We start from the raw sequence: 26505 nt of genomic DNA on the forward strand, positions 1-26505 counted from the left end.
GGGGAAGAAGATTGGTGGAGGATATGAAGAAAATGGAGTCTACTATCTACATTATCCAATGGGTAATGTACATGCTGCAGTGGAACACTCATTCAGTCTTGTTCAGTGGCATCGGTGTCTTGGTCATCCTTCTTTGTCAAAGTTTCGTTCGGTCTTTCCTCAAATTCCTTCCACCACATCATTTCAGTGTGAAGCATGTCAGTTGGGAAAGCATCATCGAAGTTCGTTCCCTTCGAGTCAGAGTCAGTTTAGTAATAAAGCTTTTGAACTTCTTCATGCAGATGTATGGGGTCCTAGTAAGATTCCTACTAGGACTCAGCATCGTTATTATCTTGTTATTGTTGATGATTTCTCTAAGTTGTCATGAGTATTTTTAATAAAAGAACGATCTAAAGTTCCAAGTATTATCAAATCCCTAATTCTTGAAATAAAAACTCAGTTTGAATCTATTGTCAAGATTGTTCGCACTGATAATGCTCTCGAGTTTAAATCAAAAGGTCTGTTACAATTTTACCAAGATCATGGCATCCAACCACAAACTTCCTGTGCCTATTCATCTCAACAAAATGGGGTGGCTGAGGGCAAACATCGGCACCTGCTTGATGTTGTCAGGACCATTATGATTCAATCCAATGTTCCTGCGTTATACTGGGGTGATGCGATTACCACTGCTTGCTATCTGATCAACTGCATGCCTTCGTCTTCTGTGGGTGATCAAATTCCATTATATATCCTAAAACCTAATGCCCCACTTTTTTCTTTCTCACCAAAAATATTTGGATGTGTTTGTTTTATACACAAACTTGGCCCTGACCGTGATAAATTAGCCGCTGAAGCTACAAAATGCATATTTATAGGTTATCCAAAAAATCAAAAGGGCTATCGATGTTATGATCCTATTTCTTGCCGAGAGTATGTCAGTGCGGATGTATCTTTCTTGGAATTCTCTCCATATTACTCTATTTCTGGTTCCCCGCTGCAGGTTGATCCAGCTGAGTCTTTTCCATTACCTATACCTCATTTTCCTTTTGAATATGTGCCCTCATTACCGAACCAAACTTCATCCTCTTCCAGATTTAATAATCCTCCATTGGTATATGTGCGTAGAGCTCCACCTCCGCAAGAGCCTTCATCTTCTTCTTCTCCTGAGGTAAGTTCTACTGACAATAGTGATCTTCAGGATGATGATAACAGGCCTATTGCTCTACGAAAGGGGACACGACAATGTACCTTATATCCCATATCTCATTTTGTCTCCTATGCCAGAATTGGACATCGGATGAAGTCTTTTATTTCATCCTTATCTGTTGAAACTATTCCTCTGAACTATCAACAGGCAAAACTTGATAATCGCTGGAAGCTGGCTATGCAAGAAGAAATGAATGCTTTAGTATCTCAGCATACCTGGGATCTAGTTGATTCCCCAGCAGATGCTGACATTGTTGGATGTAAATGGGTATATACAATAAAGTACAAATTTGATGGTTCTATTGAAAGGTACAAGGCCAAATTAGTAGTGAAAGGGTATACTCAGAGATATGGTATTGACTTCTTTGAAACTTTTTCTCCTGTTGCACGGATGGGTACCATCCGTCTTGTTCTCTCAGTAGTTGTTCAGCATGGTTGGAGTTTGTGCCAATTAGATGTGAAAAATGCATTTCTATATGGGGATCTATCTGAGACCGTTTACATGCAACAACCTCCAGGATTTGAGGTTGAGGGGGAGTGTCAGAAGGTGTGTAGATTGAGAAAGGCGATTTATGGCTTGAAACAAAGTCCTCGTGCATGGTTTCAAAAGTTGTTTGAAGTGATGTCAAGCTTTGACTTTAATAGATCAGCAGCAGATCATACACTATTTATAAAGAAAACTAGCTCTGGCATAGTTGTTATGGTGATATATGTGGATGACATCATTCTTATAGGAGATGATGTGAAAGCTATTGAAGCCACAAAGGCTCATCTTCAAAAACACTTTGTTACAAAAGACCTTGGGTCACTCAGGTATTTTCTGGGTATAGAAGTTGCTAGGAGTCGTGAAGGGATGGTTTTGTCTCAACGGAAGTATGTTCTTGACTTATTAAAGGAAACGGGCATGTTGGGAGCTAAACCAGCACATATTCCCATGGACTATAAAGTTCAGTTGTTTGAAGAAGGGTCAAAACCAGTTGATAGCAAAAGCTATCGCTCCCTAGTAGAGAAGCTATTATATGTAACTGTGATCAGGCCGGATATTGCTTTAGCAGTAAGCAAAGTTAGTCAGTTTATGGACAAACCAACTGAGGTACACTGGAATGCAGCCATAATGATTCTCAGATATCTAAAATCCTCTCCTGGAAAGGGGTTATTGTTCAGGAAAGGTGGAACTCTGGAGATAGTAGCCTATTCTGATGCTGACTATGTTGGATCTGTAGTAGATAGAAAATCTACCACAGGATTCTGTGTATTTTTGGGAGACAACTTGATTTCATGGAGAAGTAAGAAACAAAATGTGGTTTCCAGGTCGAGTGCAGAATCAGAATATCGGGCTATGGCTCAAACAGCTGTTGAATTGATGTGGGTTCGCACTGTTCTTCATGATCTCCAGGTGAAGGTTTCCTCTCCAATGACCATGATGTGCGATAACAAAGCGGCAACATATATAGCAAACAATCATGTCTTTCATAAGAAAACAAAGCACATTGAGGTTGATTGCCACTATGTAAGAGATATGATTCAAGCTGGTCATATCACTACCAAATACCTAAAGTCGGAAGACCAAGTTGCAGATATGTTTACAAAGTCTCTTGCTAGGCCAAATTTCTCAAAATGTTGTGACAAGCTGAGCATGATTGATATCTATGCTCCAGCTTGAGGGGGAGTGTTGAGAATAGGTGGTTTTTAGTTTAAGTTCTTTTATATTAGAGGTCTTTTGAAATTTTGTTCTCATAAGGACTTAGATGTAATTTTTCCTTTTAGCCTCTCTCTATTTAATATAGAGAGAAGCCCTAATCTATTATTAACGAGATTAGTTTTCTGTGTAGCCGACTCTCTCTCTCTCTCTCTCTCTCTCTCTCTCTCTCTCTCTCTCTCTCTCTCTCTACACAGGTGGCTGCTCCCTTCTACAGTTGCAATAGTCAAATTTTCTGTATTAAGTTCAAAAAGAAAATCAGAATCTGCGTGTTACATTAGTTATTATTATTTTTCTTTTGTAAAAGTTCAATAATCAAAATAAGTATCATTTTTTCTGTATAAGTTCAATAATAGAAATTAGTGTCTGCGAGTTCACAGTAGTTAGTTTCCGGTGTAAAATTTAATGACAGAAACTTGTTTGTGTTAAGTTTAAGGACAGCATGGTTGCTCTGTTAAGTCCATTGACATGACAAAAACTTATTTGTGTCAAGTTCAAGGACAGTATGGTTGCTGTGTTAAGTTCATTGACAGTTTTGAAATTTTGTGTTAAGTACATTGACAGACATTTATCTCTGTATTAAGTTCCATGCCAGTTTTGATTTCTATATTAGTTCAATGACAGAAATTTATTTTCAAGAATTCATTTCTGAAGTTAGTTCAATGACAGTCTTGATTTGCTGTGTTAAGTGTATTGACAGAAATTTATGTGTCAAGTTCAATGACAGCATGTTGTGCTAAGTTCAATAGCAGTTTTTGAAATTCTGTGTTAAGTACATTGACAGAAATTGATCTCTGTGGTAGGTTCCATGACAGTTTTGATTTCTGTATTAGTTTTAATGACAGATTTATCCTCAAGAATTAATTTTGGCAGTTAGCTCAATGACAGTCTTGATTTGCTGTGTTAAGTGTATTGACCATGGTTGTCAGTCGAGGAAGCGGGAGCGGGAAGCGATACGGGAAGCGGAAGCAGGAAGCGAGGCACTTTCAAAATTTTAGGAAGCGGGAAGCGTGGGACGACTTAGGAGCGAATCAGGAAGCGTCTCGGAAGCGACCTAGAAAGCGAGGGGGGAGCGAAAAAAGAGAAAAAAATACAAAAAAAATAAAAAAAAAATTGGGGAGAAGCGAGGGAAAGTGCGCTTCCCAACGCGTTTTGGAAGCGCGATGTTTTGCACTTCCGAAGCGCGCTTCCCAAGTTACCTAGGCATTTCCGGTAACTCTGGTATTGACAAAAATTATTTGGGTTAAGTTCAATGACATCATGTTTGTTGTGTTAAGTTCAATAACAGTTTTGAAGTTCTATGTTAAGTACCTTGATTGAAAGTGATTTCTGTGTTAAGTTTAATGACAATATGTTTTTTGTGTTAAGTTCAATGACAGATTTTTTTTTTTTGAGTTATGTTAAATGACGAAAATCAAGGTCTACGTGTCGTGTATACATTAGATGTTTTCATCTGTATAATGTTCAATAACACGAATATAGTAATCTGTGTGTTTTATCTGGGATAACTCCTTAAAATGTTCCCTAATGGAAAAACCATAGCCAACGTGTTTTACCTTTAAGATTTTTTTGTATACTATACAGTATGGATAATTTAGTGACAATGGAGTTATATCATTTGCAATTATTACTTTTATGAAAACGTACCTTATTGGCGCTTAGTTACTTTTGAGTTTAAGCTACCTGTGATTTTTGTAAAATAAGCTCATATTCGAATTTACGGTTTGGGTGAACCATGGTGCCTATGTGAGTACCTGCAACATTGAGCTATTGGGTTCAAAACATGTTGAACTCCTGAAAGGTTAGATAACAAAATTAATAAGATAAGCAAACCACCCATACTCAGGCTTACCTTGGAGAGGGTAGGTGATACAAAACTCCGAGGACATGTATTATTTAACTTTGAGCGGCAATAGCTCATTGGTCCCCAGTCTTCGGAGTTAGGGGACCCGGACTACCAAATTGTCCTAGGTGGTAAGTCCAAGTTCTTTTGCAGAAGTTAAGGGTGCATCATGTGTGTTTTGTGTTAAAATGTACTCATAAATTATTGTAATTAGATATATTATATATATATATAAAAGATGATACATATACATATATGGTATATATGTATATGTATCTTCTTATTTATATATATAAAATATATATTTTCTTATATTAGCCGTAGGGGTAGTTTAGTCATTTTATGCATATTCCATTTTGGAATATGATTGTATTTTCTCTTTTATTTTTATTTTTCATTTTTTTTTTCTAAATTTATTTTTTTATGGTTTGCGCCACATTGGAGGGCTCCCCAAAGAGTCGTTGGGGAGCCCCCAACGGTCACAAGACCGTTGGGGGCTCCCAACGACTCCTTTGGGAGCCCCCAATGTGGCTCCTCAAAGGCTTATAAATAGGGGATTTCCCCCATGTATTTATAACTTCTTGGAGGAGTTTTTGCTCCATTGTAATGGGTGTTACACCCTTCTTCTCTTCAATAATATTAACTTATGCCTTATAGGCATTTTTGCCCCTTTTGTGGGTTTATGTATTAGCACATCATGTGCTTGTGTTTTCCCCTTTAGTGAGTATATCCGCACTTCATGTGCATGTGTATTGGTTCATTATTGAACCTAATGTATTCAAAGCCGTTTCTTTACATGGTATCAGAGCAAGGTTGGGATCGAGTTGCTCTTTGTTACATTGAGAAGCGTGCTATTCAAGAAATTTTAAAGAAGAATGGTGAAGTTCTCGTTTCTCTCTTTTGCTTCCTAAAATTATTTGGTATGCATTATATTTCTTTAAGTATTGTGCATTATGAAGAATTAGATATGTTTTTGCATATGTGTTCTCCTTGTCATTATGAGTTTGGATTCTTAACATTCCATTGAACTTTTTATATTATTCTCTTTCGTATGTCTTTTCTTGAAAAATAAGTTTTTTAAAGAAAGTTATGTTAGAAGTAAAATGTTTGTGAGATATGTAGCATTGCTCACATACTCTCATCATAATTATTTCATATTAAAGGTATGTGTTTACCCTCTAAAATGTCCTATATGAGGCTTTTCATAATATCATGTGTCTTTGAAAAATGATGTTTTATTTTCCTACCTAATGAGTTCTTTTCCATACGAGCAATGTTTGATTAAGAAGGCATTTTATAATACCGGTTGAATTAAGTTTTAAAAATGATCTCATAAAATATGGTTATTCTCTTTACATTCTTCAATTCAATTTCAAGAATATGCTTTATTATAAAATTTATGGTCTTCATTAATGTTGCATACTTATTACATTAGGAGTTGGTTATAATCTATTAAGTCATATAATATTATGAATTTTTGTTTATAGATTTATGCCATAACGCAATCCTATTATTCTTTTTGGGATTTTCTCCACTTTAATAAAGTTTTCCCTCTTCCTTTCGTATGTACCCTCATTTGGGGATTTGTTTTTTTTTTTTGTGTTGGATCTCTCTTTGAGAGGCCTTTTGATCCTTGTGAATCTTCTTATGAGTATATACTCTTTGAGAAGATTTCATGATTGCTATAAGCTTCTTTTTAAATAACAATATTGGTTTTTATGAGACTTCTTAAATATTACCATCTTTATGAAAGCTTGAGAGTCTCAAGCATTTGCTCCCTTTTTATAAAATACATGCATTATTGCATGTTTGCTACTTTTACGCTTTTTGCGTATTTTGTTCAAGTGTTGTGAGAGTGTCTTCGTGCACTTCTTTTATAAAGTGTTTATGCTTGTATGTGCATTGTCTTTCCATAGACATTTTCACATGGTACTCTCTTTTCAATAAAGAGATGTTTATATTGCCTTCTTCAGGGCTTGTTTTTTTGTCCCTTAATGGACTTGTGAGATTGTTTATTTTATCGTTATAAGTGCTTCCGCAATACCTTGTTACTGTGAAAGTATCTTTAACAAGATACTATAGTCGATGGAACGATATAAATGTATGAACATACACACACCAAGAACACTTGGAACACTTGTGCACAAAAGCACAAAACACGAAATCACAAATGTGCAAATGCACTCATAAGTTTCATAAACAATAAAAAGGTTGGGCAATAATCCCCAACACCCTTGAAGGAAATACAAGAGGGAGTGCCCATATTTATAGGGCATTAGGAGACCTTGGAAGGGGCTCCACATAGTCGTTGGAGCCCCTCCAACGGTCACAAATGTGACCGTTGGAGGGGTCCAACGACTAGTATGTTGGGCCCCTCCCAAGGTAGGTACAGTGCATTAATTAAAAGAAAAAAAAAGAAAAAAGAAAAATGAAAAGAAAAGGAAAATACAACATATTCATAAAAAAGAATATGTGTAAAATGCCTAAACTACCCCTAAGACTAAAGATAGGAATATATATATTTTATATATATAATAGGTAAATACATATACATATATATAATATATGTAACTGTATTACCTTATATATATAATATATATATATATATGAAATTACAAGTTTGATTTACATAATTTAACAGTTACATGTTGTCCTAAATTTGCTCATTTAAGATTATTGCTATTCTACATCTTGGTATGTATATAATTGCAATTTATAAAGGCTTGATTTGATTCTTGGATTATTCCAAATCCGTTCTTACACATAACATTGCTTATATATTTCATGTTGTGTTTATTAAGTCTTTTTTATAATGATCATGATTGAACATAATTTCGTGTCTATGCAAAATTATTGTTATAAGGCATATTGTTGTGATTAATTACGTTGGACCTTTGAATCGGCCCTCTTTGTAAAATCACATATTTGGAAAATGATTTCCCTAAGAGTTCATTGCCTTTTTATGGCATTTTTCTTCTATCCATCACAAGTTATATGATGCATCAATCCTTTTTTATGGCCTTATTGTTATATTAGAGATGATTGTTGAGGTGAGTTATGGGCACCTTGTGTTATGTCATTTTAGATTGTCCACTTGCCATATTATAGATGGTTGTTGAGGTGAGTTATGGGCACCTTGGGACTCTAGAATGATTTGTTATATGATCTCTAATTATGAATGTGTCACTCATTTTCTTTTGACCATTGATCTTATGGATGCTCTTATCTATACATAAATGTGATGGATATATGGTGTTTGGAACCTTAAATATTTTAAGGTATATTAAATTCAAGGGTTTTGGGACTATTGCTCAACCTTTTGTTGCTTAGGAATCTTATGAGTGCATTTGCACATTTGTGAGTTCGTGTTTTGTGCTTTTTGTGCACAAGTGTTTCAAGTGTTCTTGTTGTGCGTATGTGCACGTATCTATTTTCAAAATATTGTCCAAGGTTTTATTTATATGTTTGTCTTTACAAGTTTTATTGTCTCAAAAGTCTTCTCCTCTTATACCTCTTATCTAAGTGTCATTATATGTAGACAAGAATTTTATTACACCTTTGTGTGTTGGTAGCCCTTTGTTGGCTTTGTTCTCTTGGTCTAGTAGCTGAACACACTTGTCTTGAGTGTTATTATATGTAGACAAGGCACGTTGATTCACACCATGGTGTGTGATTTTAGTCCATGTTGGCATTTGTGTCCTTGTTCTAGTCGCTGAGATGTATGCCCATGGTTGGATTCTTTCACTCATTTCAAGTGTCATTTTATGTAGACAAGAGATGTATTGTGTTTTAGCCCATGGTTGGCTTGATACTCTTGTTCTAGTAGCTGAACATACTTGATCTTGAGTGTATTTTTACGTAGACAAGAGATGTTTTTGGTCCATGTTGGCGTGTATTCTCTTGTTCTTGTCGTTGATGCACTCATTTCAAGTATTATTACATATAGACAAGAGGTTCTTTTACACACCTTTGTGTGTGTCTTTGGCCTTTAAAAGCATTATATTTATGTTCTTGATCTAGTAGCTTATACACTTGATTTATGGGTTTTGGAAGACTAATGAGGTAGTTGCTTGTAGTGAATGAACTATTGTTGAAATTTGCAAAATTTCATTCATAACTTGTGTTTTAAGATATTCTAATGAATCATATCATTGATATACATATTTGGAAACCAATTTAACATTTTGGCATTTAATCTACATATTAAGTGCTTATGGTTTTGGCCACCTTTGTATTTAATATGCAAAATGAATTTTTATAATTACAATCATTTGAGTGAGATGTTCCTAAATGTGTAAGGTTGCCTACTAAAATAGAGAGATGTGTAGATTATGCATTGCAAAATGCATATGGTTCCCTCAAAATGATTGAATTAATTCATACCTCTTTATAAGCTTCTTATGAAGCCTTTTATGAGTGAAATATATTTTTCCACCTCTCTTCTGTGTTTGACCACTTTTGTGGTCTATTTTGCCCATTAGTGGTCTCTTGTATATGTGAGTGCTTCCGTGCTTACTCTTGGAGATTTCGTCTCTCTTGTTTGGCACTTCATCATGAGCTTCTTATGGGGTCCCATGGTGGACCATTGCTTTATTCTCCATTGTGGGGTTGTGTTTTGACCATTTTTAGAGCTTGTGAAAGCATTATGCATTCTTGTAATTTGTTTCCTCCCTCTCTTTAACATGACATATGTTTTTGAAATATTGGTTTTCTAAATTTTCTTTTCATGCTAAAGTAATTATCCTATCATGTGCTTCGAATTACTATGCATAAGTTATATTTTTTCACCATTGTTTTGTGGGTGAGTCATCCGATATGGTTTTGATTAATTCATCTTGTTAGGAATGCTCCATTTGAGTAAAGTGTAAAGATATTTTTTACTTATTTTTTTTTGTTGTTATTCCACAGGATCTTGAAGATGGGATAAAAAGAAACACCCTGGATAGATCGGGAAATGTGTTCACCATTAGAAGACAATTGGAGGAAGACATTTGCAAATTTCAATGGCATCCTCACCGAAGTCACTTGGAGTCTTGCAACTTTTTTCAATCTTTTCGTTTCCCCACGCAAAGTTTGAGGGGGGGTGTTAAAATGTACTCATCAATTATTGTAATTAGATATATTTTATATATATAAAAGATGATACATATACATATATGGTATATATGTATATGTATCTTCTTATTTATATATATAAAATATATATTTTCCTATATTAGCCGTAGGGGTAGTTTAGTCATTTTACGCATATTCCATTTTGGAATATGATTGTATTTTCTCTTTTATTTTTATTTTTCATTTTATTTTTTCTAAATTTATTTTTTTGTGGTTTGCGCCACATTGGAGGGCTCCCAACGACTCCTTTGGGAGCCCCCAATGTGGCTCCTCAAAGGCTTATAAATAGGGGCTTTCCCCCATGTATTTGTAACTTCTTGGAGGAGCTTTTGCTCCATTGTAATGGGTGTTACACCCTTCTTCTCTTCAATAATATTAACTTATGCCTTATAGGCATTTTTGCCCCTTTTGTGGGTTTATGTATTAGCACATTATGTGCTTGTGTTTTCCCCTTTAGTGGGTATATCCGCACTTCATGTGCATGTGTATTGGTTCATTATTGAACCTAATGTATTCAAAGCCGTTTTTTTACATTTTGGTCTTTGCGAGGTTCTCTCGGTTATTAAACCGCTCCCTTGGGATTTCAGTTTCAGTTAGACACTCAGGTTAATAAAACACACAGCATAACGAACCATCAGGTGTTCTCTTATGTTATGGTTGCCTTGGCCTGCGAGTACCCGCAAGATAATTAAAGAGAAACTTAAATTAATTATTTTATGTTCTTTGTTCATGTGAAACTTGTGATATATTGTGCTTGAAGGTGCTTATAATATATTATGCTTGCTCATATGTCAGAAATGAGTTATGATAATTATTGTTTCATGTAATATTCAATTAGTTATGTCATGATATGCTATAATTTTACTTATTGATAATTCATAGTATCATACTTTCTTGTTACATTGAACATATGCATAGGTATAGTAATCCTACTCTTCAGATTGGTTGTAGTCTGATCCTATTATTATTTCATCATTTCAGGTGAAGACTAGATAACACAAAGCGGTTGCGGGATGATGTACGGACTATGATGCACGAATTTTTGATGTTTCCAGGACAACTTAAAATAGCTTAGTTATTTTTATTTTTGCTTTTATAATGAACTTAACATTTTATCTCCTGTTAAACTTTATTGGTATTTGAATGGATAATGTTGCTTTGATTGCCCTCTAACGTACTCAAGATGTTTAACCTGGAGTAGATTGAGTAGTTCTGCTTGTTTTAAAAAAAAAATCTCAAAAATTCGGTTAAGTTTTCGGGTCGTTACATAAGTTGTTGAACTATGCTTGGATAAGGAACTATAAGACAAAATAAACCTTTCAAAGAAATATTTCATGAATTGCAAACCAAAACTTTTTCAAACATAAAATAGAATTTTCAAAAAATAAATCCTGCCCAAAGTTTTACCAATCAACTTGCTATTCTAACGGAAAAGAAATAAATCAAAATAAGGGTTCAAAAAATGTCTTCAACAATGAAGAAAAGAATAATAAATTTAAGCTTATGTTATTGTTCTACAAATACAACCACTCAAAAAGGCTCATAATATAAAATAAATGCCATGCTATCTTACTTTATTTGCCCACATTGCAAACCAAATGCTTCCAAGAGAGCCGAATGAATAAAATACTGATGGCCACCCAAATTTATTGATTAAAATAGGTGAAACAGCCAAACCCATGACAGATCCAAGATACATCCCGCTGTATACTAGTGCAAGTGATCTGCTTCGCTCTGATAAAGGAATCCACTTTGAGAGTAAGTTATTCATCGCAGGCATGGCAACTCCCTGAAAAGAATAAAATCCATATGGGAGATGATGAAGCAAGAAAGATATTGAACCAACAAGGCGGAAAAATATAAGCTTTAGATATTCATGCATGGATATAACAATCATGCTGGAAACACATGTTATTATAAATTCAAGCATAAATGATCCAGCTGAAAAACTAAAAAATAGATATCATATAGCACTAACTTTTCTGCGAATAAATTTTTACAATTGTAGAAGGTGCTGAAGGATATGTTTTGCATAACCAGTACCACAATTGAAATATTAAATCCATGAGTTTCTAATCTGTGAAGAACATGTGATGAAGCCTCTAGCCCATTTAGAAGTTATATAGGCTACAGCACTTACATGGCTGATGCACATTTTCATGTTTTTTTATTTAAAACTGTTAATCAGTTATAAAAATTCATGTGATAAATGATAAGATACAAAGTGCAATGCTGTAAGATCACACATGATTCTGAAATATCAGATGGTTTACTATGGATGATGTAACTTATGTATTATTAGAAACGATGTAAATGCTGTATTAATATGTGATGCAAGTTGGTGCACTGCACTTATTTTATATAACATAGTTTATTGTAGACATATCACTTCAAAAAGCAGTCTTGACCATACTGTTCTTGTAGTCTTACTGTAAACTAATAATCAATAACAAAGAGCAGTTTATAATCTTGAAAACACCTCACATTTTCTTCATCCCAAAATTGCAGAAAATTAACATGTCCATTAAAGCCATTTTGTGCTCTTCAGAGCAACATGATGCACAAGAATTCAGCTTTACTGTTTTCAAAGATTTAAGTCTTCTGTCACTGTCACCTAAAACTGCAAGGAATCCTTGTAGCTGCAATACATGATATTTACTAATCATAAACAAAGTCCCTTTCTGGGTAATCTAGGAACATATTTCATCAAGGAAGAAAAAAACAGAAGTTTCATTATGTTGAGCATGAATTTCAATATTCCTGTAAGTTTTGGATATTTAACTTCTGTAAATTAACATGAGACCTTCAAGAGACTAACCTCGCCAATCCCCATGAAAGCACGCATGATAAGCAAACACGGAAGTCCAATTTTAGCAGCTATAGGGGTGACAATTGTTGCAAGTGACCACCAAATCACACCAAATCCCAACACAAGTTTTCCTCCAATTTTGTCTGCCCATATGCCTCCAACAATCTGCAAAAACAAATATAATTATAAGGAATAAAGTAGATAATGCACCAAGTATCAGAAGATTCAGACAAAATAAGATATATGAATGGCAGATAATTAAAAAAAATCATATGATGAAAGCAGCATCACATTGCTTATGCAGGGATAAGAAAAACAGACAACAAAAATTTACCATTTATAGCTGATGAATGTAAAACAAAAAATTTCCATCTATTGTGAATGTTTAAGCCTGCTGCATTTATGCAGCACGCACAAGCTCATAGCTAAGAAAGAGATCAGGTTACAGATTACCATGAAGGCCTAGAACAAAATATATACCACTTAATATCATCACATTGTCATGTCTCAAAAAAGAAAAGAAAGCTTAACTGATGACCTTCAAAAGAATCTCAAATTTAATATAAGATGCCATCAAAATGCAAGAGGAAGCTTAGAACCGAGTTTCTATTTAGAAAAAGTGAAGGAGCAGCAGTCACTATGCCTCCTCATGCGTATTCTTCAGTCAATACTTATGGTAGTAAATATGTTAACCACCCTGTGCAATGACTTGCTGTTTCTATAGCTACTCTCATAATGATCAGCAACTTTTCCTTTTAGGAAACATTACCACAACAGCTAATTAAACTTTGCTTTAAATATGTTTTAGAAAATCACGAAGAATACCTTTCAACCTTGTTGCAAAGAACTATTCATACTTCTACATTTTTTTGGAGACTAGCTTGAAAAAAACTTTGAAGAAAATGAAATATGATGTACTAATTCTTACAGGATTTTATCATATTGACATTAATTTATGAATGCAAAGACAGACACATGCAGTCACAATGCAAAAGTGCTTATCGCAAAACATTTTTTTGATCTCTAGCTACAGAAAGACAGCAGAATTGGGAGAGAAACCTTCATAGTTGAGTTATGATATTTAGAATTTAAAATCGTGAATGTATCTTTTTGTACTTGTTTAAGAAACAATTATTAACATAGTAACCAATAAGCCTGAACCAGACATTCAAGAAAAAGAAGTTTTTGTTTCTATCATTTTTTATACATTCACAGAAACGCTATATGGACCACTCTCCAAAACAAAGAACCATTATATGCAAAACAATCTTTAAAGCTTCAAACAAAACAAATTAGTAAGACTTAGAAATTAATTCAGTGTGGACATTTTTCCATGCTATACTTGAACTGTAAGAGAAACTTCTGAAAAGAATTGAAAGCTAAAAAAACACAAACAAATTAGGACTTTTACATATCAAAGTACACTTATAATGTGATTTGCTATGTCACAGGGACCCGCGCCGGGGGGAACCCCCGGACCCCCTTATATATATATATATATATATTACATTTTTGCCCCTGCCGCACCCCCGCACCCGGGTTTTTTGGAAGTGCCGAATCCCCGCACCCGCACCCATGTGACATAGGTGATTTGTTATATTCAAGTTTTATGTGTGTTCAGAATGTTCATAATGCCGCATGCTTGATATTTTCTTTAATGTCTATGAAAATGGATTGATGTACACAATAAGATCTATCTTTTCCCTATTCCCTTTAGGTGATTATTAGTAGATTGATAGAATGAAGGGTGTGATGAAACTGAAAGACTAAATTTCAAGGTTAAATTGATCCAAATGGACAATTCCCATGGTACTCAAATTCTACTCCTCAAATTGAATGTGATAGTGATTGTTTATTGAAAGAAGCCATGAGTGTGGAGTTCTATTAGGCGAAATAAGGGATGCCTTGAGGATAAAATCTAACCATGAAGCACTAGGTCAAGGATCCAACACAGTTTCATTGAATCTGGCAACATTTCCAATGGCTTGGCTTTTTATCATCTTTGAAAATATGATGAAAAAGGAAATTTATCATGAAATTTTGATATTTTCATCCTTTTTTGTGCAACAAGAAGATATCATTAATTTCATGGAAAAATCATCTTCATAGAATATCGTTTTAGATATTATTTTGTATTCCAACACTATTTTGCCAAGAAAAAATGTTTTGTTAAAAATTATCCTAAGAAGCTGCCTCATTGATATTATCCGAACATCAATACTGGTGATTATCACTGAAGTATATACATTCATAGGATTCCCTACCAAGCAATTGATCCCGGTGTGCAGTGTCATAAAGGCAACGTGGACCCAATCCATGGCAGGGTTGATGATCAATGAGGCCTTAGGTGTGATTCATCAGATGCCGGACAACATATTCTGAGCTATGTCATATAGACAGAACTCAAAGGACATGGGTCACCCTCTTGTTGTCTAAGGGAAGAATATTGGAGTATTCCTGTGACACAGCATCAGAGGTGTCATGGACAGTTTTCCATAAAAGGTTCCTCTGGACTGATCCTGCCACTTGGTCCCCTTTTATATCCTCCCATGTGACTTGTGGAGTTTACATCTTTTTCATTAAAAAGGAGATAAATTCCCTTCACTTGTCAACCTAGCCCTTGTTAAAAAAAAAAAAAAAATATATATATATATATATATATATATATATATATATATATATATACTTATATATATATATACTTATATATATATACTTATATATATACATTCGTATATATATAAGTATATATATACATATATGTATATATATACATATTGCTTTTAGTAAAATACCCGATAAGGGTATTATTGTAAAACTGCAAATGTACCTTTTTTATTTTTTATTTTTTATTTTTCTTTTTCCTTTTTCCTTTTTTTCTTTTTCTTTTTTTTGCCTTTTGTTTGAACCACAAGGGGCCCCACTCTTGTAGTCGTTGGGGCCCCAACGGTCAGATTTCTGACCGTTGGGGGCTCCCAACGACTACAAGAGTGGGGCCCCTTGTGGTCCCTTCTTGTGCTCTCCTCCTCTATAAATAGAGGAGGTGTTCCTCTCTTAAATGTATGGGTTTTATACCCCTCTCTTCCTTTCTTCAATAATATCCAACTTATGACTTTAAGTCATTTCCATATTTGAGAGTTTTTGTGTGTGCACATTTGGTGTTTGTGTTCTTGGCTCTAGTGATCACTCTTAAAGAGTGACACTTGCTCTATTGGTGCTTCCGCCTCTTTTCATTACATGGTATCAGAGCTCGGTTGGTGATTGAGCTCCTGAAACAGACCTCCTCTCATCTGGATCCCCTGCCCAGTCTGCATCTGTATAGGCCAGTATGTCATGCTTTGGTGATTTTCATGAAGATTGAGTATATGTGAGTCCATCACCCACCGTTCCTTTTAGGTAGCGAAGGATGCGTTTGACAGCATCCATGTGACCAGTCTTTGGTTCATGCATGAATTGAGATACTTGATTGACAGAATACACAATGTCTGGTCTAGTGAAGGTAAGGTATTGTAACATACCTACTAAACTCCGATACTTGACTGCATCAGGATATAACTCACCATCACAAATACTGAGCCTTTGGTTAACAACACTGGGTGTGGGTAGAGGTTTACAATCTGTCATTCCTGCTTTAGCTAGAAGATCAAGAGTGTATTTATGTTGAGTTAATGACATGTTATCACCTTGTCTATCTACCTCTACTCCAAGAAAATATCTCAGCTCCCCAAGGTCTTTCATTTTGAACCGCATACTCAATAGAACTTTGATTCGCTGAATGTGGTCTGGAGCGTTACCAGTGATAACAATATCATCAACGTATATGAGTAAGAAAACCACAGTGGTACCGTTCCTATATATGAACAGAGAATGATCAAGTTGGGAACGAAAGAAACCATGTTTATGGATTTCTAAGGAAAAACTTTCAAACCATGACCTAGAAGCTTGCTTCAATCCATACAAAGCTCTGGTTAACTTGCATACATATTCTTTTGGGCTTCTCTCTGCATAACCTTGAGGCTGCTCCATATAGACTTCTTCCTTTAAGTCCCCATGAAGGAATGCATTCTTAACATCAAGCTGACTGAGGATCCACCCATGTTCAATTGCCAGGACAAGTATAATGCGAATAGTTCCCATTCTCACCACTGGGCTGAATGTCTCATCATAATCCTGACCATATTCTTGAGTGAAACCCTTGGCCACAAGACGCGCCTTGTACCGTTCAATGCTACCATCCGGTTTATATTTAATTTTATAAACCCATTTGGAACCAACAACATTTTTGTCTGGAGGACGGCCAACTATCTCCCATGTTCGACATTCATGAAGTGCCTCGATCTCCTCATTCATCGCTTCAATCCATTTGTTGGATTGGATAGCTTGATGAAAACCAAGTTGTTCATCATGTTTTTCAATCTGGGATAGAAAGATCTGAAAGTCCATAGAAAAGTTATCATAGCTAACCCACTTTTCAATAGGATGCCTTATCCTGCCTGATCTTCTTGGTGCTTCTCTGTCATTAGACGATGCAATGTGTTCTTCAGTAGGTACATTCGTTTGCTCTCTAGATCTCCTGGTATACACATTTCCTTTGTATCTTAGACACTCTGCTTGTGATGCATCATTTGAAACTGTCTCACCATGTATGCTTTCAGGAGACAGAATAGTATGCTCGGCAGCATGTGAAATAAGTTCAGCACTAAGCCATGGATCATACCAATTAGCAACTGAACCAGTAGGTTCACGATTGGCATCTATTTCTTTTCCTAGAAAATTACTCTCATCAAAAACAACATTTCTGGAAATTTTAATCTTCTTATTGGCATGATCATAGCATCTCTAACCCTTGTGTTCATCTGCATAACCTACAAATTGGCATATAGAGGCTTTGTCTTGGAATTTAGTTCTTCAGGACACTGGGGGCTGGATCTTCATTAAAGACATACATGTCTCCACGTCGCTCTCCTTTAGCGAACATCTCCTTCGTTTGAAGATCCTTGACAAAGACAGAAGTAGGAGTAAATTCCACAGAAGAATTGGTAGAATCAACAAGCTTGGAAATAGATACAATATTTTTCTTTATATTTGGTGCATGAACAACATCAGATAAAGGAATGGATGACTTAGACAAAGGAATGACGACATTGCCTATGTTCGAAATAGGGTGGTGAGTCCCATCTCAGGTTACAATATTAGATTTTCCAAAATAGGGAGTCATAGTAGAGAACTTACCTGCATTACCAGTGACAGGTTGCTGCCCTAGAGTCAACATACCATATTCCATCATCATTTTGCTTCAGATTCAAGTTGGCCATAGAAGATAGAAGGAGATCCTTAGCATCTTCACTGACTCGGAACGTACCTGCAGTTCCTGATGTACCAACATTTCTGGTATTTTGCATTCTATTCCGATTTTGTGGGTTGAACCAGCAGTTAGCCTTGATATGACCTCGCTTGTTGCTCTGATACCATGTGAAAACACGTGAGAGAGAGAGAGAAAAGAACCTTTTGAGAAGTCGGCAGCCCATGGAATATCTGTTGCTGCGCTAGTACCTTCATTAGTATAGGGTTACAAATTACCTTTTACAGGGACAAAACTGCCCCTTATAACACATGTTACATAATAATACAACTAAAGCAAAACTCGTGGATGGATATGGATCCATATCCAATTCATATTCCACATTCTAATACCAACACTCCGCAACAAAATGGTCTTGCGGAAAGAAAGCATAGGCACATAATAGAAACTACAAGAACACTATTGATTTCAAAAAATATCCCAAAATCCTTTTGGGCCGAAGCGGTTCTAACTTCAACATATCTCATCAATAGAATACCTTCATCCTCTTTGAAAAATCTTTCTCCATTTGAAAAACTTTACAATATGTCTCCCGATTATAAAAGATTAAGAATTTTTGGATGTAAATGCTTTGTTTTAACTCGAAAAAATGATAAACTTTTTCCTAGGGCTATTGAATGTATTTTTTTGGGATATGGCGAAAAACAAAAAGGATATAGATGTTTTGACATACTTAATAATAAACTTTATATCTCAAAAGATGTCACATTCCTCGAAGAAGAAAATAGTTTTTCGCATCAACCAAATGAAAATATTGACTATTCCTTTTTATTTGACTTGTTACCTCAAGACAACATCATAGATGATCATATTGATCTTAATGAACCTCTTAATGAAGATCTTGTTGAACATCCAAATAATGATCAAAACTTAGAAGAAAATGCTTCAAGACAAATACAAGTCTACTCTAGAAGGAATGAAAGAAATCCTCCATGTGCCCTTGAAAGATTTTCTCAAAATGAGTCGATAGAAGAAACCTCTCAAAGAAGATCAAATCGCATTCCTAAGATTCCAAATAGATTTGTTTCTTATGACTCCTTTTCCCCTAATTATCGAGCATGTCTTCTTGCTATTCACTCCTTTCATGAACCATCTCATTACAATGATGCTAAACAATATGATCATTGGAATGAAGCTATGGAGCTTGAACTTAATGCCCTTAAAAAGGCACAAACTTGGGAAATTATTGATCCTCCCAATGGCAAGAAACCCATTGGATGTAGATGGTGTTTAAAGTAAAAACTAAGAGTGATGGTTCATTAGAAAGATATAAGGCTAGGTTGGTAGCCAAAGGTTATGCCCAAGAGTATGGGGTAGACTATGATGAAACTTTTGCCCCAGTTGCTCGAATGACTAGTGTTCGAGCCCTTATTGCTATAGCTTCTGTTAAAAAATGGCCCATCTTTCAACTTGATGTTAAAAATGCTTTCTTAAATGGTAATTTAAATGAAGAAGTTTATATGGAACCACCTCCAGGTATGAATTTAAATGGAAAAGTTTTAAAATTAAAAAAGGCTTTATATGGACTTAAGCAAGCTCCTAAAGCTTGGTATGACAGGTTTAGTAATGTATTAATCAATTTAGGTTTTTCTTCTTGCTATACTGACACTGCTCTTTTTGTTAAAAGGACAGGTGACTCCATTATCATGCTTCTGCTGTATGTTGATGATATGATCATCACTGGGAATGACAAAAAGGGAGTAAATGATGTTAAGTCTATGCTAAAAGATACCTTTGATATGTCTGACCTTGGTTATTTGCGATATTTTTTAGGAATTGAAGTGGCTTATTCCGAACGTGGATACATCTTATCTCAAATAAAGTTAGCTGCTGAAATTTGTACCAAATCAGGAATATCTGATGAAAAGAAAGTTGAGACTCCCGAAGTTATCAATGCGAAACTAAGACTTGAAGATGGTGTTCTTCTTGAAGATCCAACTCCCTACCGTCAATTAATTGGATCCCTCACCTATCTATCCATCACCCGTCCTGACATAGCTCATGCGGTTCATGCAGTGAGCCAGTTCCAACACGCACCTACCACGGTTCATATGGCGGCCGTAATGAGAATTGTGCGATATATCAAAAATACCATCTCCAAGGGACTCTACTTATCCTCTTCCTCATCTCTTGAATTGACTGCTTTTACTGATGCTGACTGGGGAGGAAATCCCAATGATCGTATCTCAATTACGGGTCTTTGTATTTTTTTAGGTGAATCTCTCATCTCGTGGAGATGCAAGAAGCAGCAGAAGGTCTCCTTATCATCTACTGAAGCTGAGTATCGGGCTATGGCAATGACAACTATGGAAATCGTATGGCTCAGAAGTCTCCTTGCTGACATGGGCGTCCTCATTTCCACTCCTACCAAGCTCTGCTGTGATAACAAAAGTGCGATATACATTGCCAGCAATCACACCTTTCATGAGCGGACAAAGCATATCGAGATGGATTGCCATTATGTTCGAGACGAATATCTCAGAGGGACTATCTCATTGCCATATGTTACTTCAGAATATCAGCTAGCTGACTTCTTCACCAAAGCGCTTCCAACTCCACGATTTATGTTCCTCCTTAGCAAACTTTCGGCCTTCTCCCCGTAAAGTTTGAGGGGGCGTGTTAAAATATATATATATATATATATATATATATATATATATATATAAGTATATATATACATATATGTATATATATACATATTGCTTTTAGTAAAATACCCGATAGGGGTATTATTGTAAAACTGCAAATGTACCTTTTTTATTTTTTATTTTTTATTTTTCTTTTTCCTTTTTCCTTTTTCCTTTTTTTCTTTTTCTTTTTTTTGCATTTTGTTTGAACCACAAGGGGCCCCACTCTTGTAGTCGTTGGGGCCCCAACGGTCAGATTTCTGACCGTTGGGGGCTCCCAACAACTACAAGGGAGCCCCCTTGTGGTCCCTTCTTGTGCTCTCCTCCTCTATAAATAGAGGAGGTGTTCCTCTCTTAAATGTATGGGTTTTATACCCCTCTCTTCCTTTCTTCAATAATATCCAACTTATGACTTTAAGTCATTTCCATATTTGAGAGTTTTTGTGTGTGCACATTTGGTGTTTGTGTTCTTGGCTCTAGTGATCACTCTTAAAGAGTGACACTTGCTCTATTGGTGCTTCCGCCTCTTTTCATTACAGCCCTAACTTTAACTGGGTCATTCTTAAGGAGCAAGGAAAATTAACCTAATAATGTCTAGCCATATCTGCCGCAACGACAGCTATCATATGCTACAAAAAGCTGCATAGTATGTTAAGAAAAAGTCAATATCGGTAAGTCAACTTCACCAGGAGTTGCAGCAGATACTTCACATGCAAGAAATTGAAAGGAGAAAAGATGTACAGTGGGATTTTATCAACAGGCCCTTTACTTTCAACAATATTATAACAAGAAATTAAATCATGCAACATATGATAGAGAATTGTCAATCCAGGACATCATGAACTATTTATTAAAAACAAATAAATGAGTGTGCATATTTTAGACAATACATCTGCATTACCAAGAGTGGCAGAAGATATGAGATCAATAACCTGGATGTTTCCAAATTGCCTGTCTTCTCATTGTAGGCACCAATTGCCACAAGTTTTTTTTTCAAACAGAATCAGCCAATGATGAAAGGGAAGCACCAAAATTTTGTTCAAATAGTATCAGTGCCTCTGGTAGATCAGAAAAGAAATTTTTCTAAATGCTAGGAAATTTGGATGGCTGGGCCCTCCACGTCCTAAATATTATGCCATTTAAAAGGGCATAGCTATGCCTTCAAAAGAATCACAAATAAAGCCATCCTCTCCATGCATGTCAAACAAGGTCAATCACAAAAATGGCCCCATTCAATCTAAGAAAATTATCATAGCACAAGGCAGTTAACAAAACTACCCATAATTGACAATATATACCTAAAACAAAATCACTCATCAAACAATATATTCTTATGTATAAATGAGTGCATGAGTTGTTCACCCCTAAAAAAAAAGAAACAACAAAAAGGAACATCAATACAAACAGCCCAACGAGAAAATAAATGAATAAACTGACAACTTTGTAGGACTGCTATCGTGATGAATATACCTGAGTTAGTAAGTAGCCCCAAAAAAAAGAAGATTGGATCAAACCAACTGTTGCTGGATTCCACTTGAATTCAGCAGACATTGGGAGTATGGCAATGCTCATATTCACCTAAAAATACAAATTTCTTAGGTAGATCAATGAACTGATACAATTTTCAAGCCACAAAGAAAAATACAAAATACCATCTGAAGTAATACTACTATTTTTGCCAGAAAAAATAGTGATAAGAACATTATAAAATTTACGAATACACACAGACACACACTTTTTCCTTTTTTGAGGCACTTTGATATTCCCTTTTCAATTGGTTGCTTGTGATAAAAGAGTGTTTACATCTTTTACCATTTTCTACATTTATTTTAGAGAAATATTAAGTGAAGCTCTTCTCTTGTGTTTTGCATTTCAATTAAATGGTGTCAGAGATTCAAGGAAAGCATCAGATGGCATGTACTTACTCTACTATTTATATGTTCAATGTCTTGAATCTTCTCTGTATCAGTGGATTATAGTTCAGACATTAATGACAATTAATGTATCTATCCTTTTAGTATCCTCAACTTTTAAGCTTGTGGAATCAAATCAGTAACGTACTCAAACTGTCATTGCAAATTACTATAAAATCTCATATCAAGAATACATCAGACAGTTGTTACATATTTCATCTTGATGTCGCTAAACTTGGAGAAAGTCAATGATATTAAGTACGACAAACATATTGATATTACACAATGCAACAAATATTGCAAGTCAAAAAACAGTACAGTCAAACACCGCTAGCATATATTGAATGCCAAAAGAGACATGTAGTAGGAATGGGGCTGAATTTCTTGTATTAAGCTTTATTACAGTGGTGTACTTCACTCAACACAGGGTGTCCCACCATTTCTTGGCATCGCCCTTCAGACATGCCAAAATTTGTCTATATGTCCTCTGACACAGGCAAAACATAGGAGGCGCGCTTGGTCTCCTCAACCCAACTCTCAGTTGCTTCAGGGTCGGCTTTCTTGGAGAAAGTTGGCGGATCCAACTTCTGAAACTTCTCGTAAGTCACTGCACCAATATTCGTTGTCACTACTGTACACAGGTCATGGGCTGAATGTGAGTCGTCTCAGTCTCAACTAGATTGTTGAAGGCATTCGTCAAGAAATCCCTTTGCTCCTGCCAGTTCGCAGGAGTGCTAAAACGACCACGAGTATACATCTATAAAAAATTTCAACCAGAATTTATCAGTAAACTTTACACCCCTAGATCAAGTCTACCCCCTTAGGTTAGGATTGATCCCGTTACAACAACGCAATTATATCAAACACACAATTTTAAATCATCACACATTGATTTAAATATAACTATTCATGCAGTCAAAAATAAAAAATTTCAAAATGTCAAGACGGTAAGGAAAACACATTTCACAAGATAGCTCTTACCAGTGATGTAAAGACTGCTTCTGGAGTACGAGTTTATGATCTGTATAGTAGTGGTTCTGAACTCCGCCTGTGTAGTTATACACTGCCGGTCCCAAGCCCGGATAAAGGAGGAGGGTTGCGGTAGGCCTGTGACAGCCAGCATAAAAACTTTGTCATATCCTATGAAAATGAACCAATATGAGAATTTCGTTGGGGCGTTCCCTACTGAGCGACGCGCTGTACTCTCTAGGCCCGGAGGCAGTGATAAATGTGCAAGGGTTGCTAGGTCGTCGCCCAGAAGCGACGCGTCACACCGGCGCCCGGGTGTGGTGTCAAATAGGCAAGGGTTCCCTCACTTTGTTGGACGGGTGGGGGTAAAGAAGTTAGTCCAAGACCATAAAATTAGGTTAGCCACTTGGAACATAGGGTCTTTAACTGGTAAGTTGGTAGAGTTAGTAGATGTTATGTGTAGGAGAAAGATTGATATTTTATGTCTTCAAGAGACCAAATGGGTAGGTGAGAAAGCTAAGGTGATAGAACCTTGGGGATATAAGATTTGGTATACAGGAATAAATAGGAATAGGAATGGAGTAGGGATTGTTATGAGTCGTCAGTTTATAGATAATGTAGTTGAGGTCTGTAGGAAGGGTGATAGAATTTTACTTATTAAATTAGTATTAGGTACGGATATTATTAATATTATTAGTGTTTATGCACCTCAAGTAGGTTTACATGATTCCATTAAGCATCAATTTTGGGAAGATTTAGATGGAGTAGTACAAGAGACATCTTATGGAGAAAAGCTTTTCATCGGCGGTGACCTTAATGGACATGTAGGCATTAGTAGGGATGGATTTGAGAATATCCATGGAGGCTATGGTATAGGAGAAAGAAATGAAAGTGGAGAAAGGATTTTAGATTTTTGTTTGTCCTATGATATGATCTTAGCAAACACTTGGTTTAGGAAGAGGGAGTCTCACCTAGTAACATTTAAAAGTGGGGTTAATACGAGTCAGATAGATTTTTTCCTACTTAGAAAGAGAGATAGGGGTTGTTGCATCGATTGTAAGGTTATACCAGGAGAAAGTGTAGCTACACAACATAGAGTCTTAATTTTAGATCTTAGAATTAGACAATGCCACAAAAGGGATAGACATAGGATAGATCCTAGAATTAAGTGGTGGGCACTGAAAGGAGCTAAACAAGGAATGTTTGTAGAGCAGGTAGTTAAGGAAGTTGATTGGTGTCTCGAGGAGGATTCAGAATCAATGTGGAATAAGATAGCGGGTGGTATGAGAAAAGTAGCTAAGGAGGTATTGGGTGAGTCTAAAGGCGGTGCACCACTAGGTAAGGATACATCATGGTGGAACGAGGATGTCAAATTAGCTATTAAGGTTAAAAGAGAGTGTTATAAAAATCTAAGTAAGAGTCGTGATAATGAGAATTTGGAGAAGTATATGATAGCAAAGAAGGAAGCTAAAAAAGTTGTTCGAAACGCGAGGGCTAAGGTATATAAGGAGGTTTATGACAAGTTGGATACCAAAGAAGGCGAGAAGAATATTTATAGGCTTGCAAAGATGAGAGATAGGAAATCGAAGGATTTGGGTATGGTTAGATGTATCAAAGATGAAACGCAAAGGGTTTTAGTCAAAGATGAGGAGATTAAGGAGAGATGGAAAGATTATTTTGATAAGCTATTTAATGATAGTCATGCTCAAGATCTTGGAGACTTCTCCATTCCTTTTCATGAGATAAATCGTGACTTCATGCGCAAGATTCAAAAGAAAGAAATTGCAGAGGCTTTGAAGAAAATGAAATCAAGAAGGGCAGTTGGCCCAGATGGTATACCTATCGAGGCTTGGAAATGCTTGGGAGAGAAAGGTTTAGAATGGTTGACAAATCTTTTTAACTTGATTTGGCGAACAAATAAGATGCCTAATGAGTGGAGGAAGAGTACTTTGGTGCCTTTATATAAGAATAAGGGTGATATACAAGATTGCACAAACTATCGTGGTATAAAACTCATGAGTCATACTATGAAACTTTGGGAGAGGGTGATTGAGTCTAGGTTGAGGAAGGTTGTCATGATATCGGAGAATCAATTTGGTTTTATGCCTGGAAGATCAACTATGGAAGCTATACATCTTCTTAGACAACTTATTGAAAGATATAGAGAGAGGAACAAAGATTTGCATATGGTTTTTATTGATTTAGAGAAGGCATACGATAGAGTACCTAGGGACGTTCTCTGGTGGACAATGATGAAGAAAGGTGTTTCTCTCAAGTACATTAGTATAATTAAAGATATGTATGAAGGAGTAGTAACCAATGTCCGCACTTGTGGAGGGGTGACAACCAATTTCCCGATAACGGTTGGGTTACATCAAGGATCTGCTTTAAGCCCTTTCCTATTTGCTATAGTGATGGATGAGCTTACGAGATCAATTCAAGAAAATGTACCGTGGTGTATGTTGTTTGCTGATGATATTGTTTTGATTGATGAGTCTAGAGCTGGGGTTAATGCTAAGTTAGAATTATGGAGACAGACATTGGAAGCTAGAGGTTTTAAGTTGAGTAAGAGTAAGACTGAATATATGGAATGTCGGTTTAGTAAGCAACGAAGTAGTGATGGGAGTGTAGTGAAGCTTGGTGAGCAAGATATACCGGTGAATGATTATTTCAAATATTTGGGATCCATCATTCAAAAGTATGGAGAAATTGATGGAGATGTAAATCATAGGATAAAGGTTGGGTGGATGAAATGGAAAAGTGCTACTGGAGTGCTGTGCGATCGTAGAATGCCATTGCGGTTGAAGGGAAAGTTTTATAGGACGACTATTAGACCCGCTTTACTATATGGTACGGAATGTTGGGCTGCCAAGAGACATCATATTCAAAAAATGAGTGTAGCTGAGATGCGGATGCTTAGATGGATGTGTGAAAATACAATAAAAGATAAGATTCGGAACGAAGAGATACGTAAGAAGGT

At 35.9% G+C, this 26505-nt stretch overlaps 1 protein-coding gene across 3 annotated transcripts in view; it reads right to left on the reverse strand.

Moving 5' to 3' along the window:
* LOC149845011 (putative anion transporter 1, chloroplastic) overlaps positions 1–26505 on the reverse strand; it is a 98650-nt gene that overhangs the window by 34296 nt on the left and 37849 nt on the right. For all 3 annotated transcript variants that reach the window (XR_016430160.1, XM_089995436.1, XM_089995434.1), the window contains 3 exons: positions 22114–22221; positions 12664–12819; positions 11419–11634 (listed from right to left, as the gene is read on the reverse strand). Coding sequence is in view for 2 of the 3 variants with exons in the window: in XM_089995436.1 (XP_089851562.1) it covers positions 11419–11634; positions 12664–12819; positions 22114–22221 (480 nt within the window). In the remaining variant the exon portion in view is untranslated. The remainder of the gene's footprint in view (positions 1–11418; positions 11635–12663; positions 12820–22113; positions 22222–26505) is intronic.

Source organism: Nuphar pumila, chromosome 2 (genome assembly GCF_984573655.1).
Source record: "Nuphar pumila chromosome 2, dmNupPumi1.hap1.1, whole genome shotgun sequence".
NCBI lineage: Eukaryota > Viridiplantae > Streptophyta > Magnoliopsida > Nymphaeales > Nymphaeaceae > Nuphar > Nuphar pumila.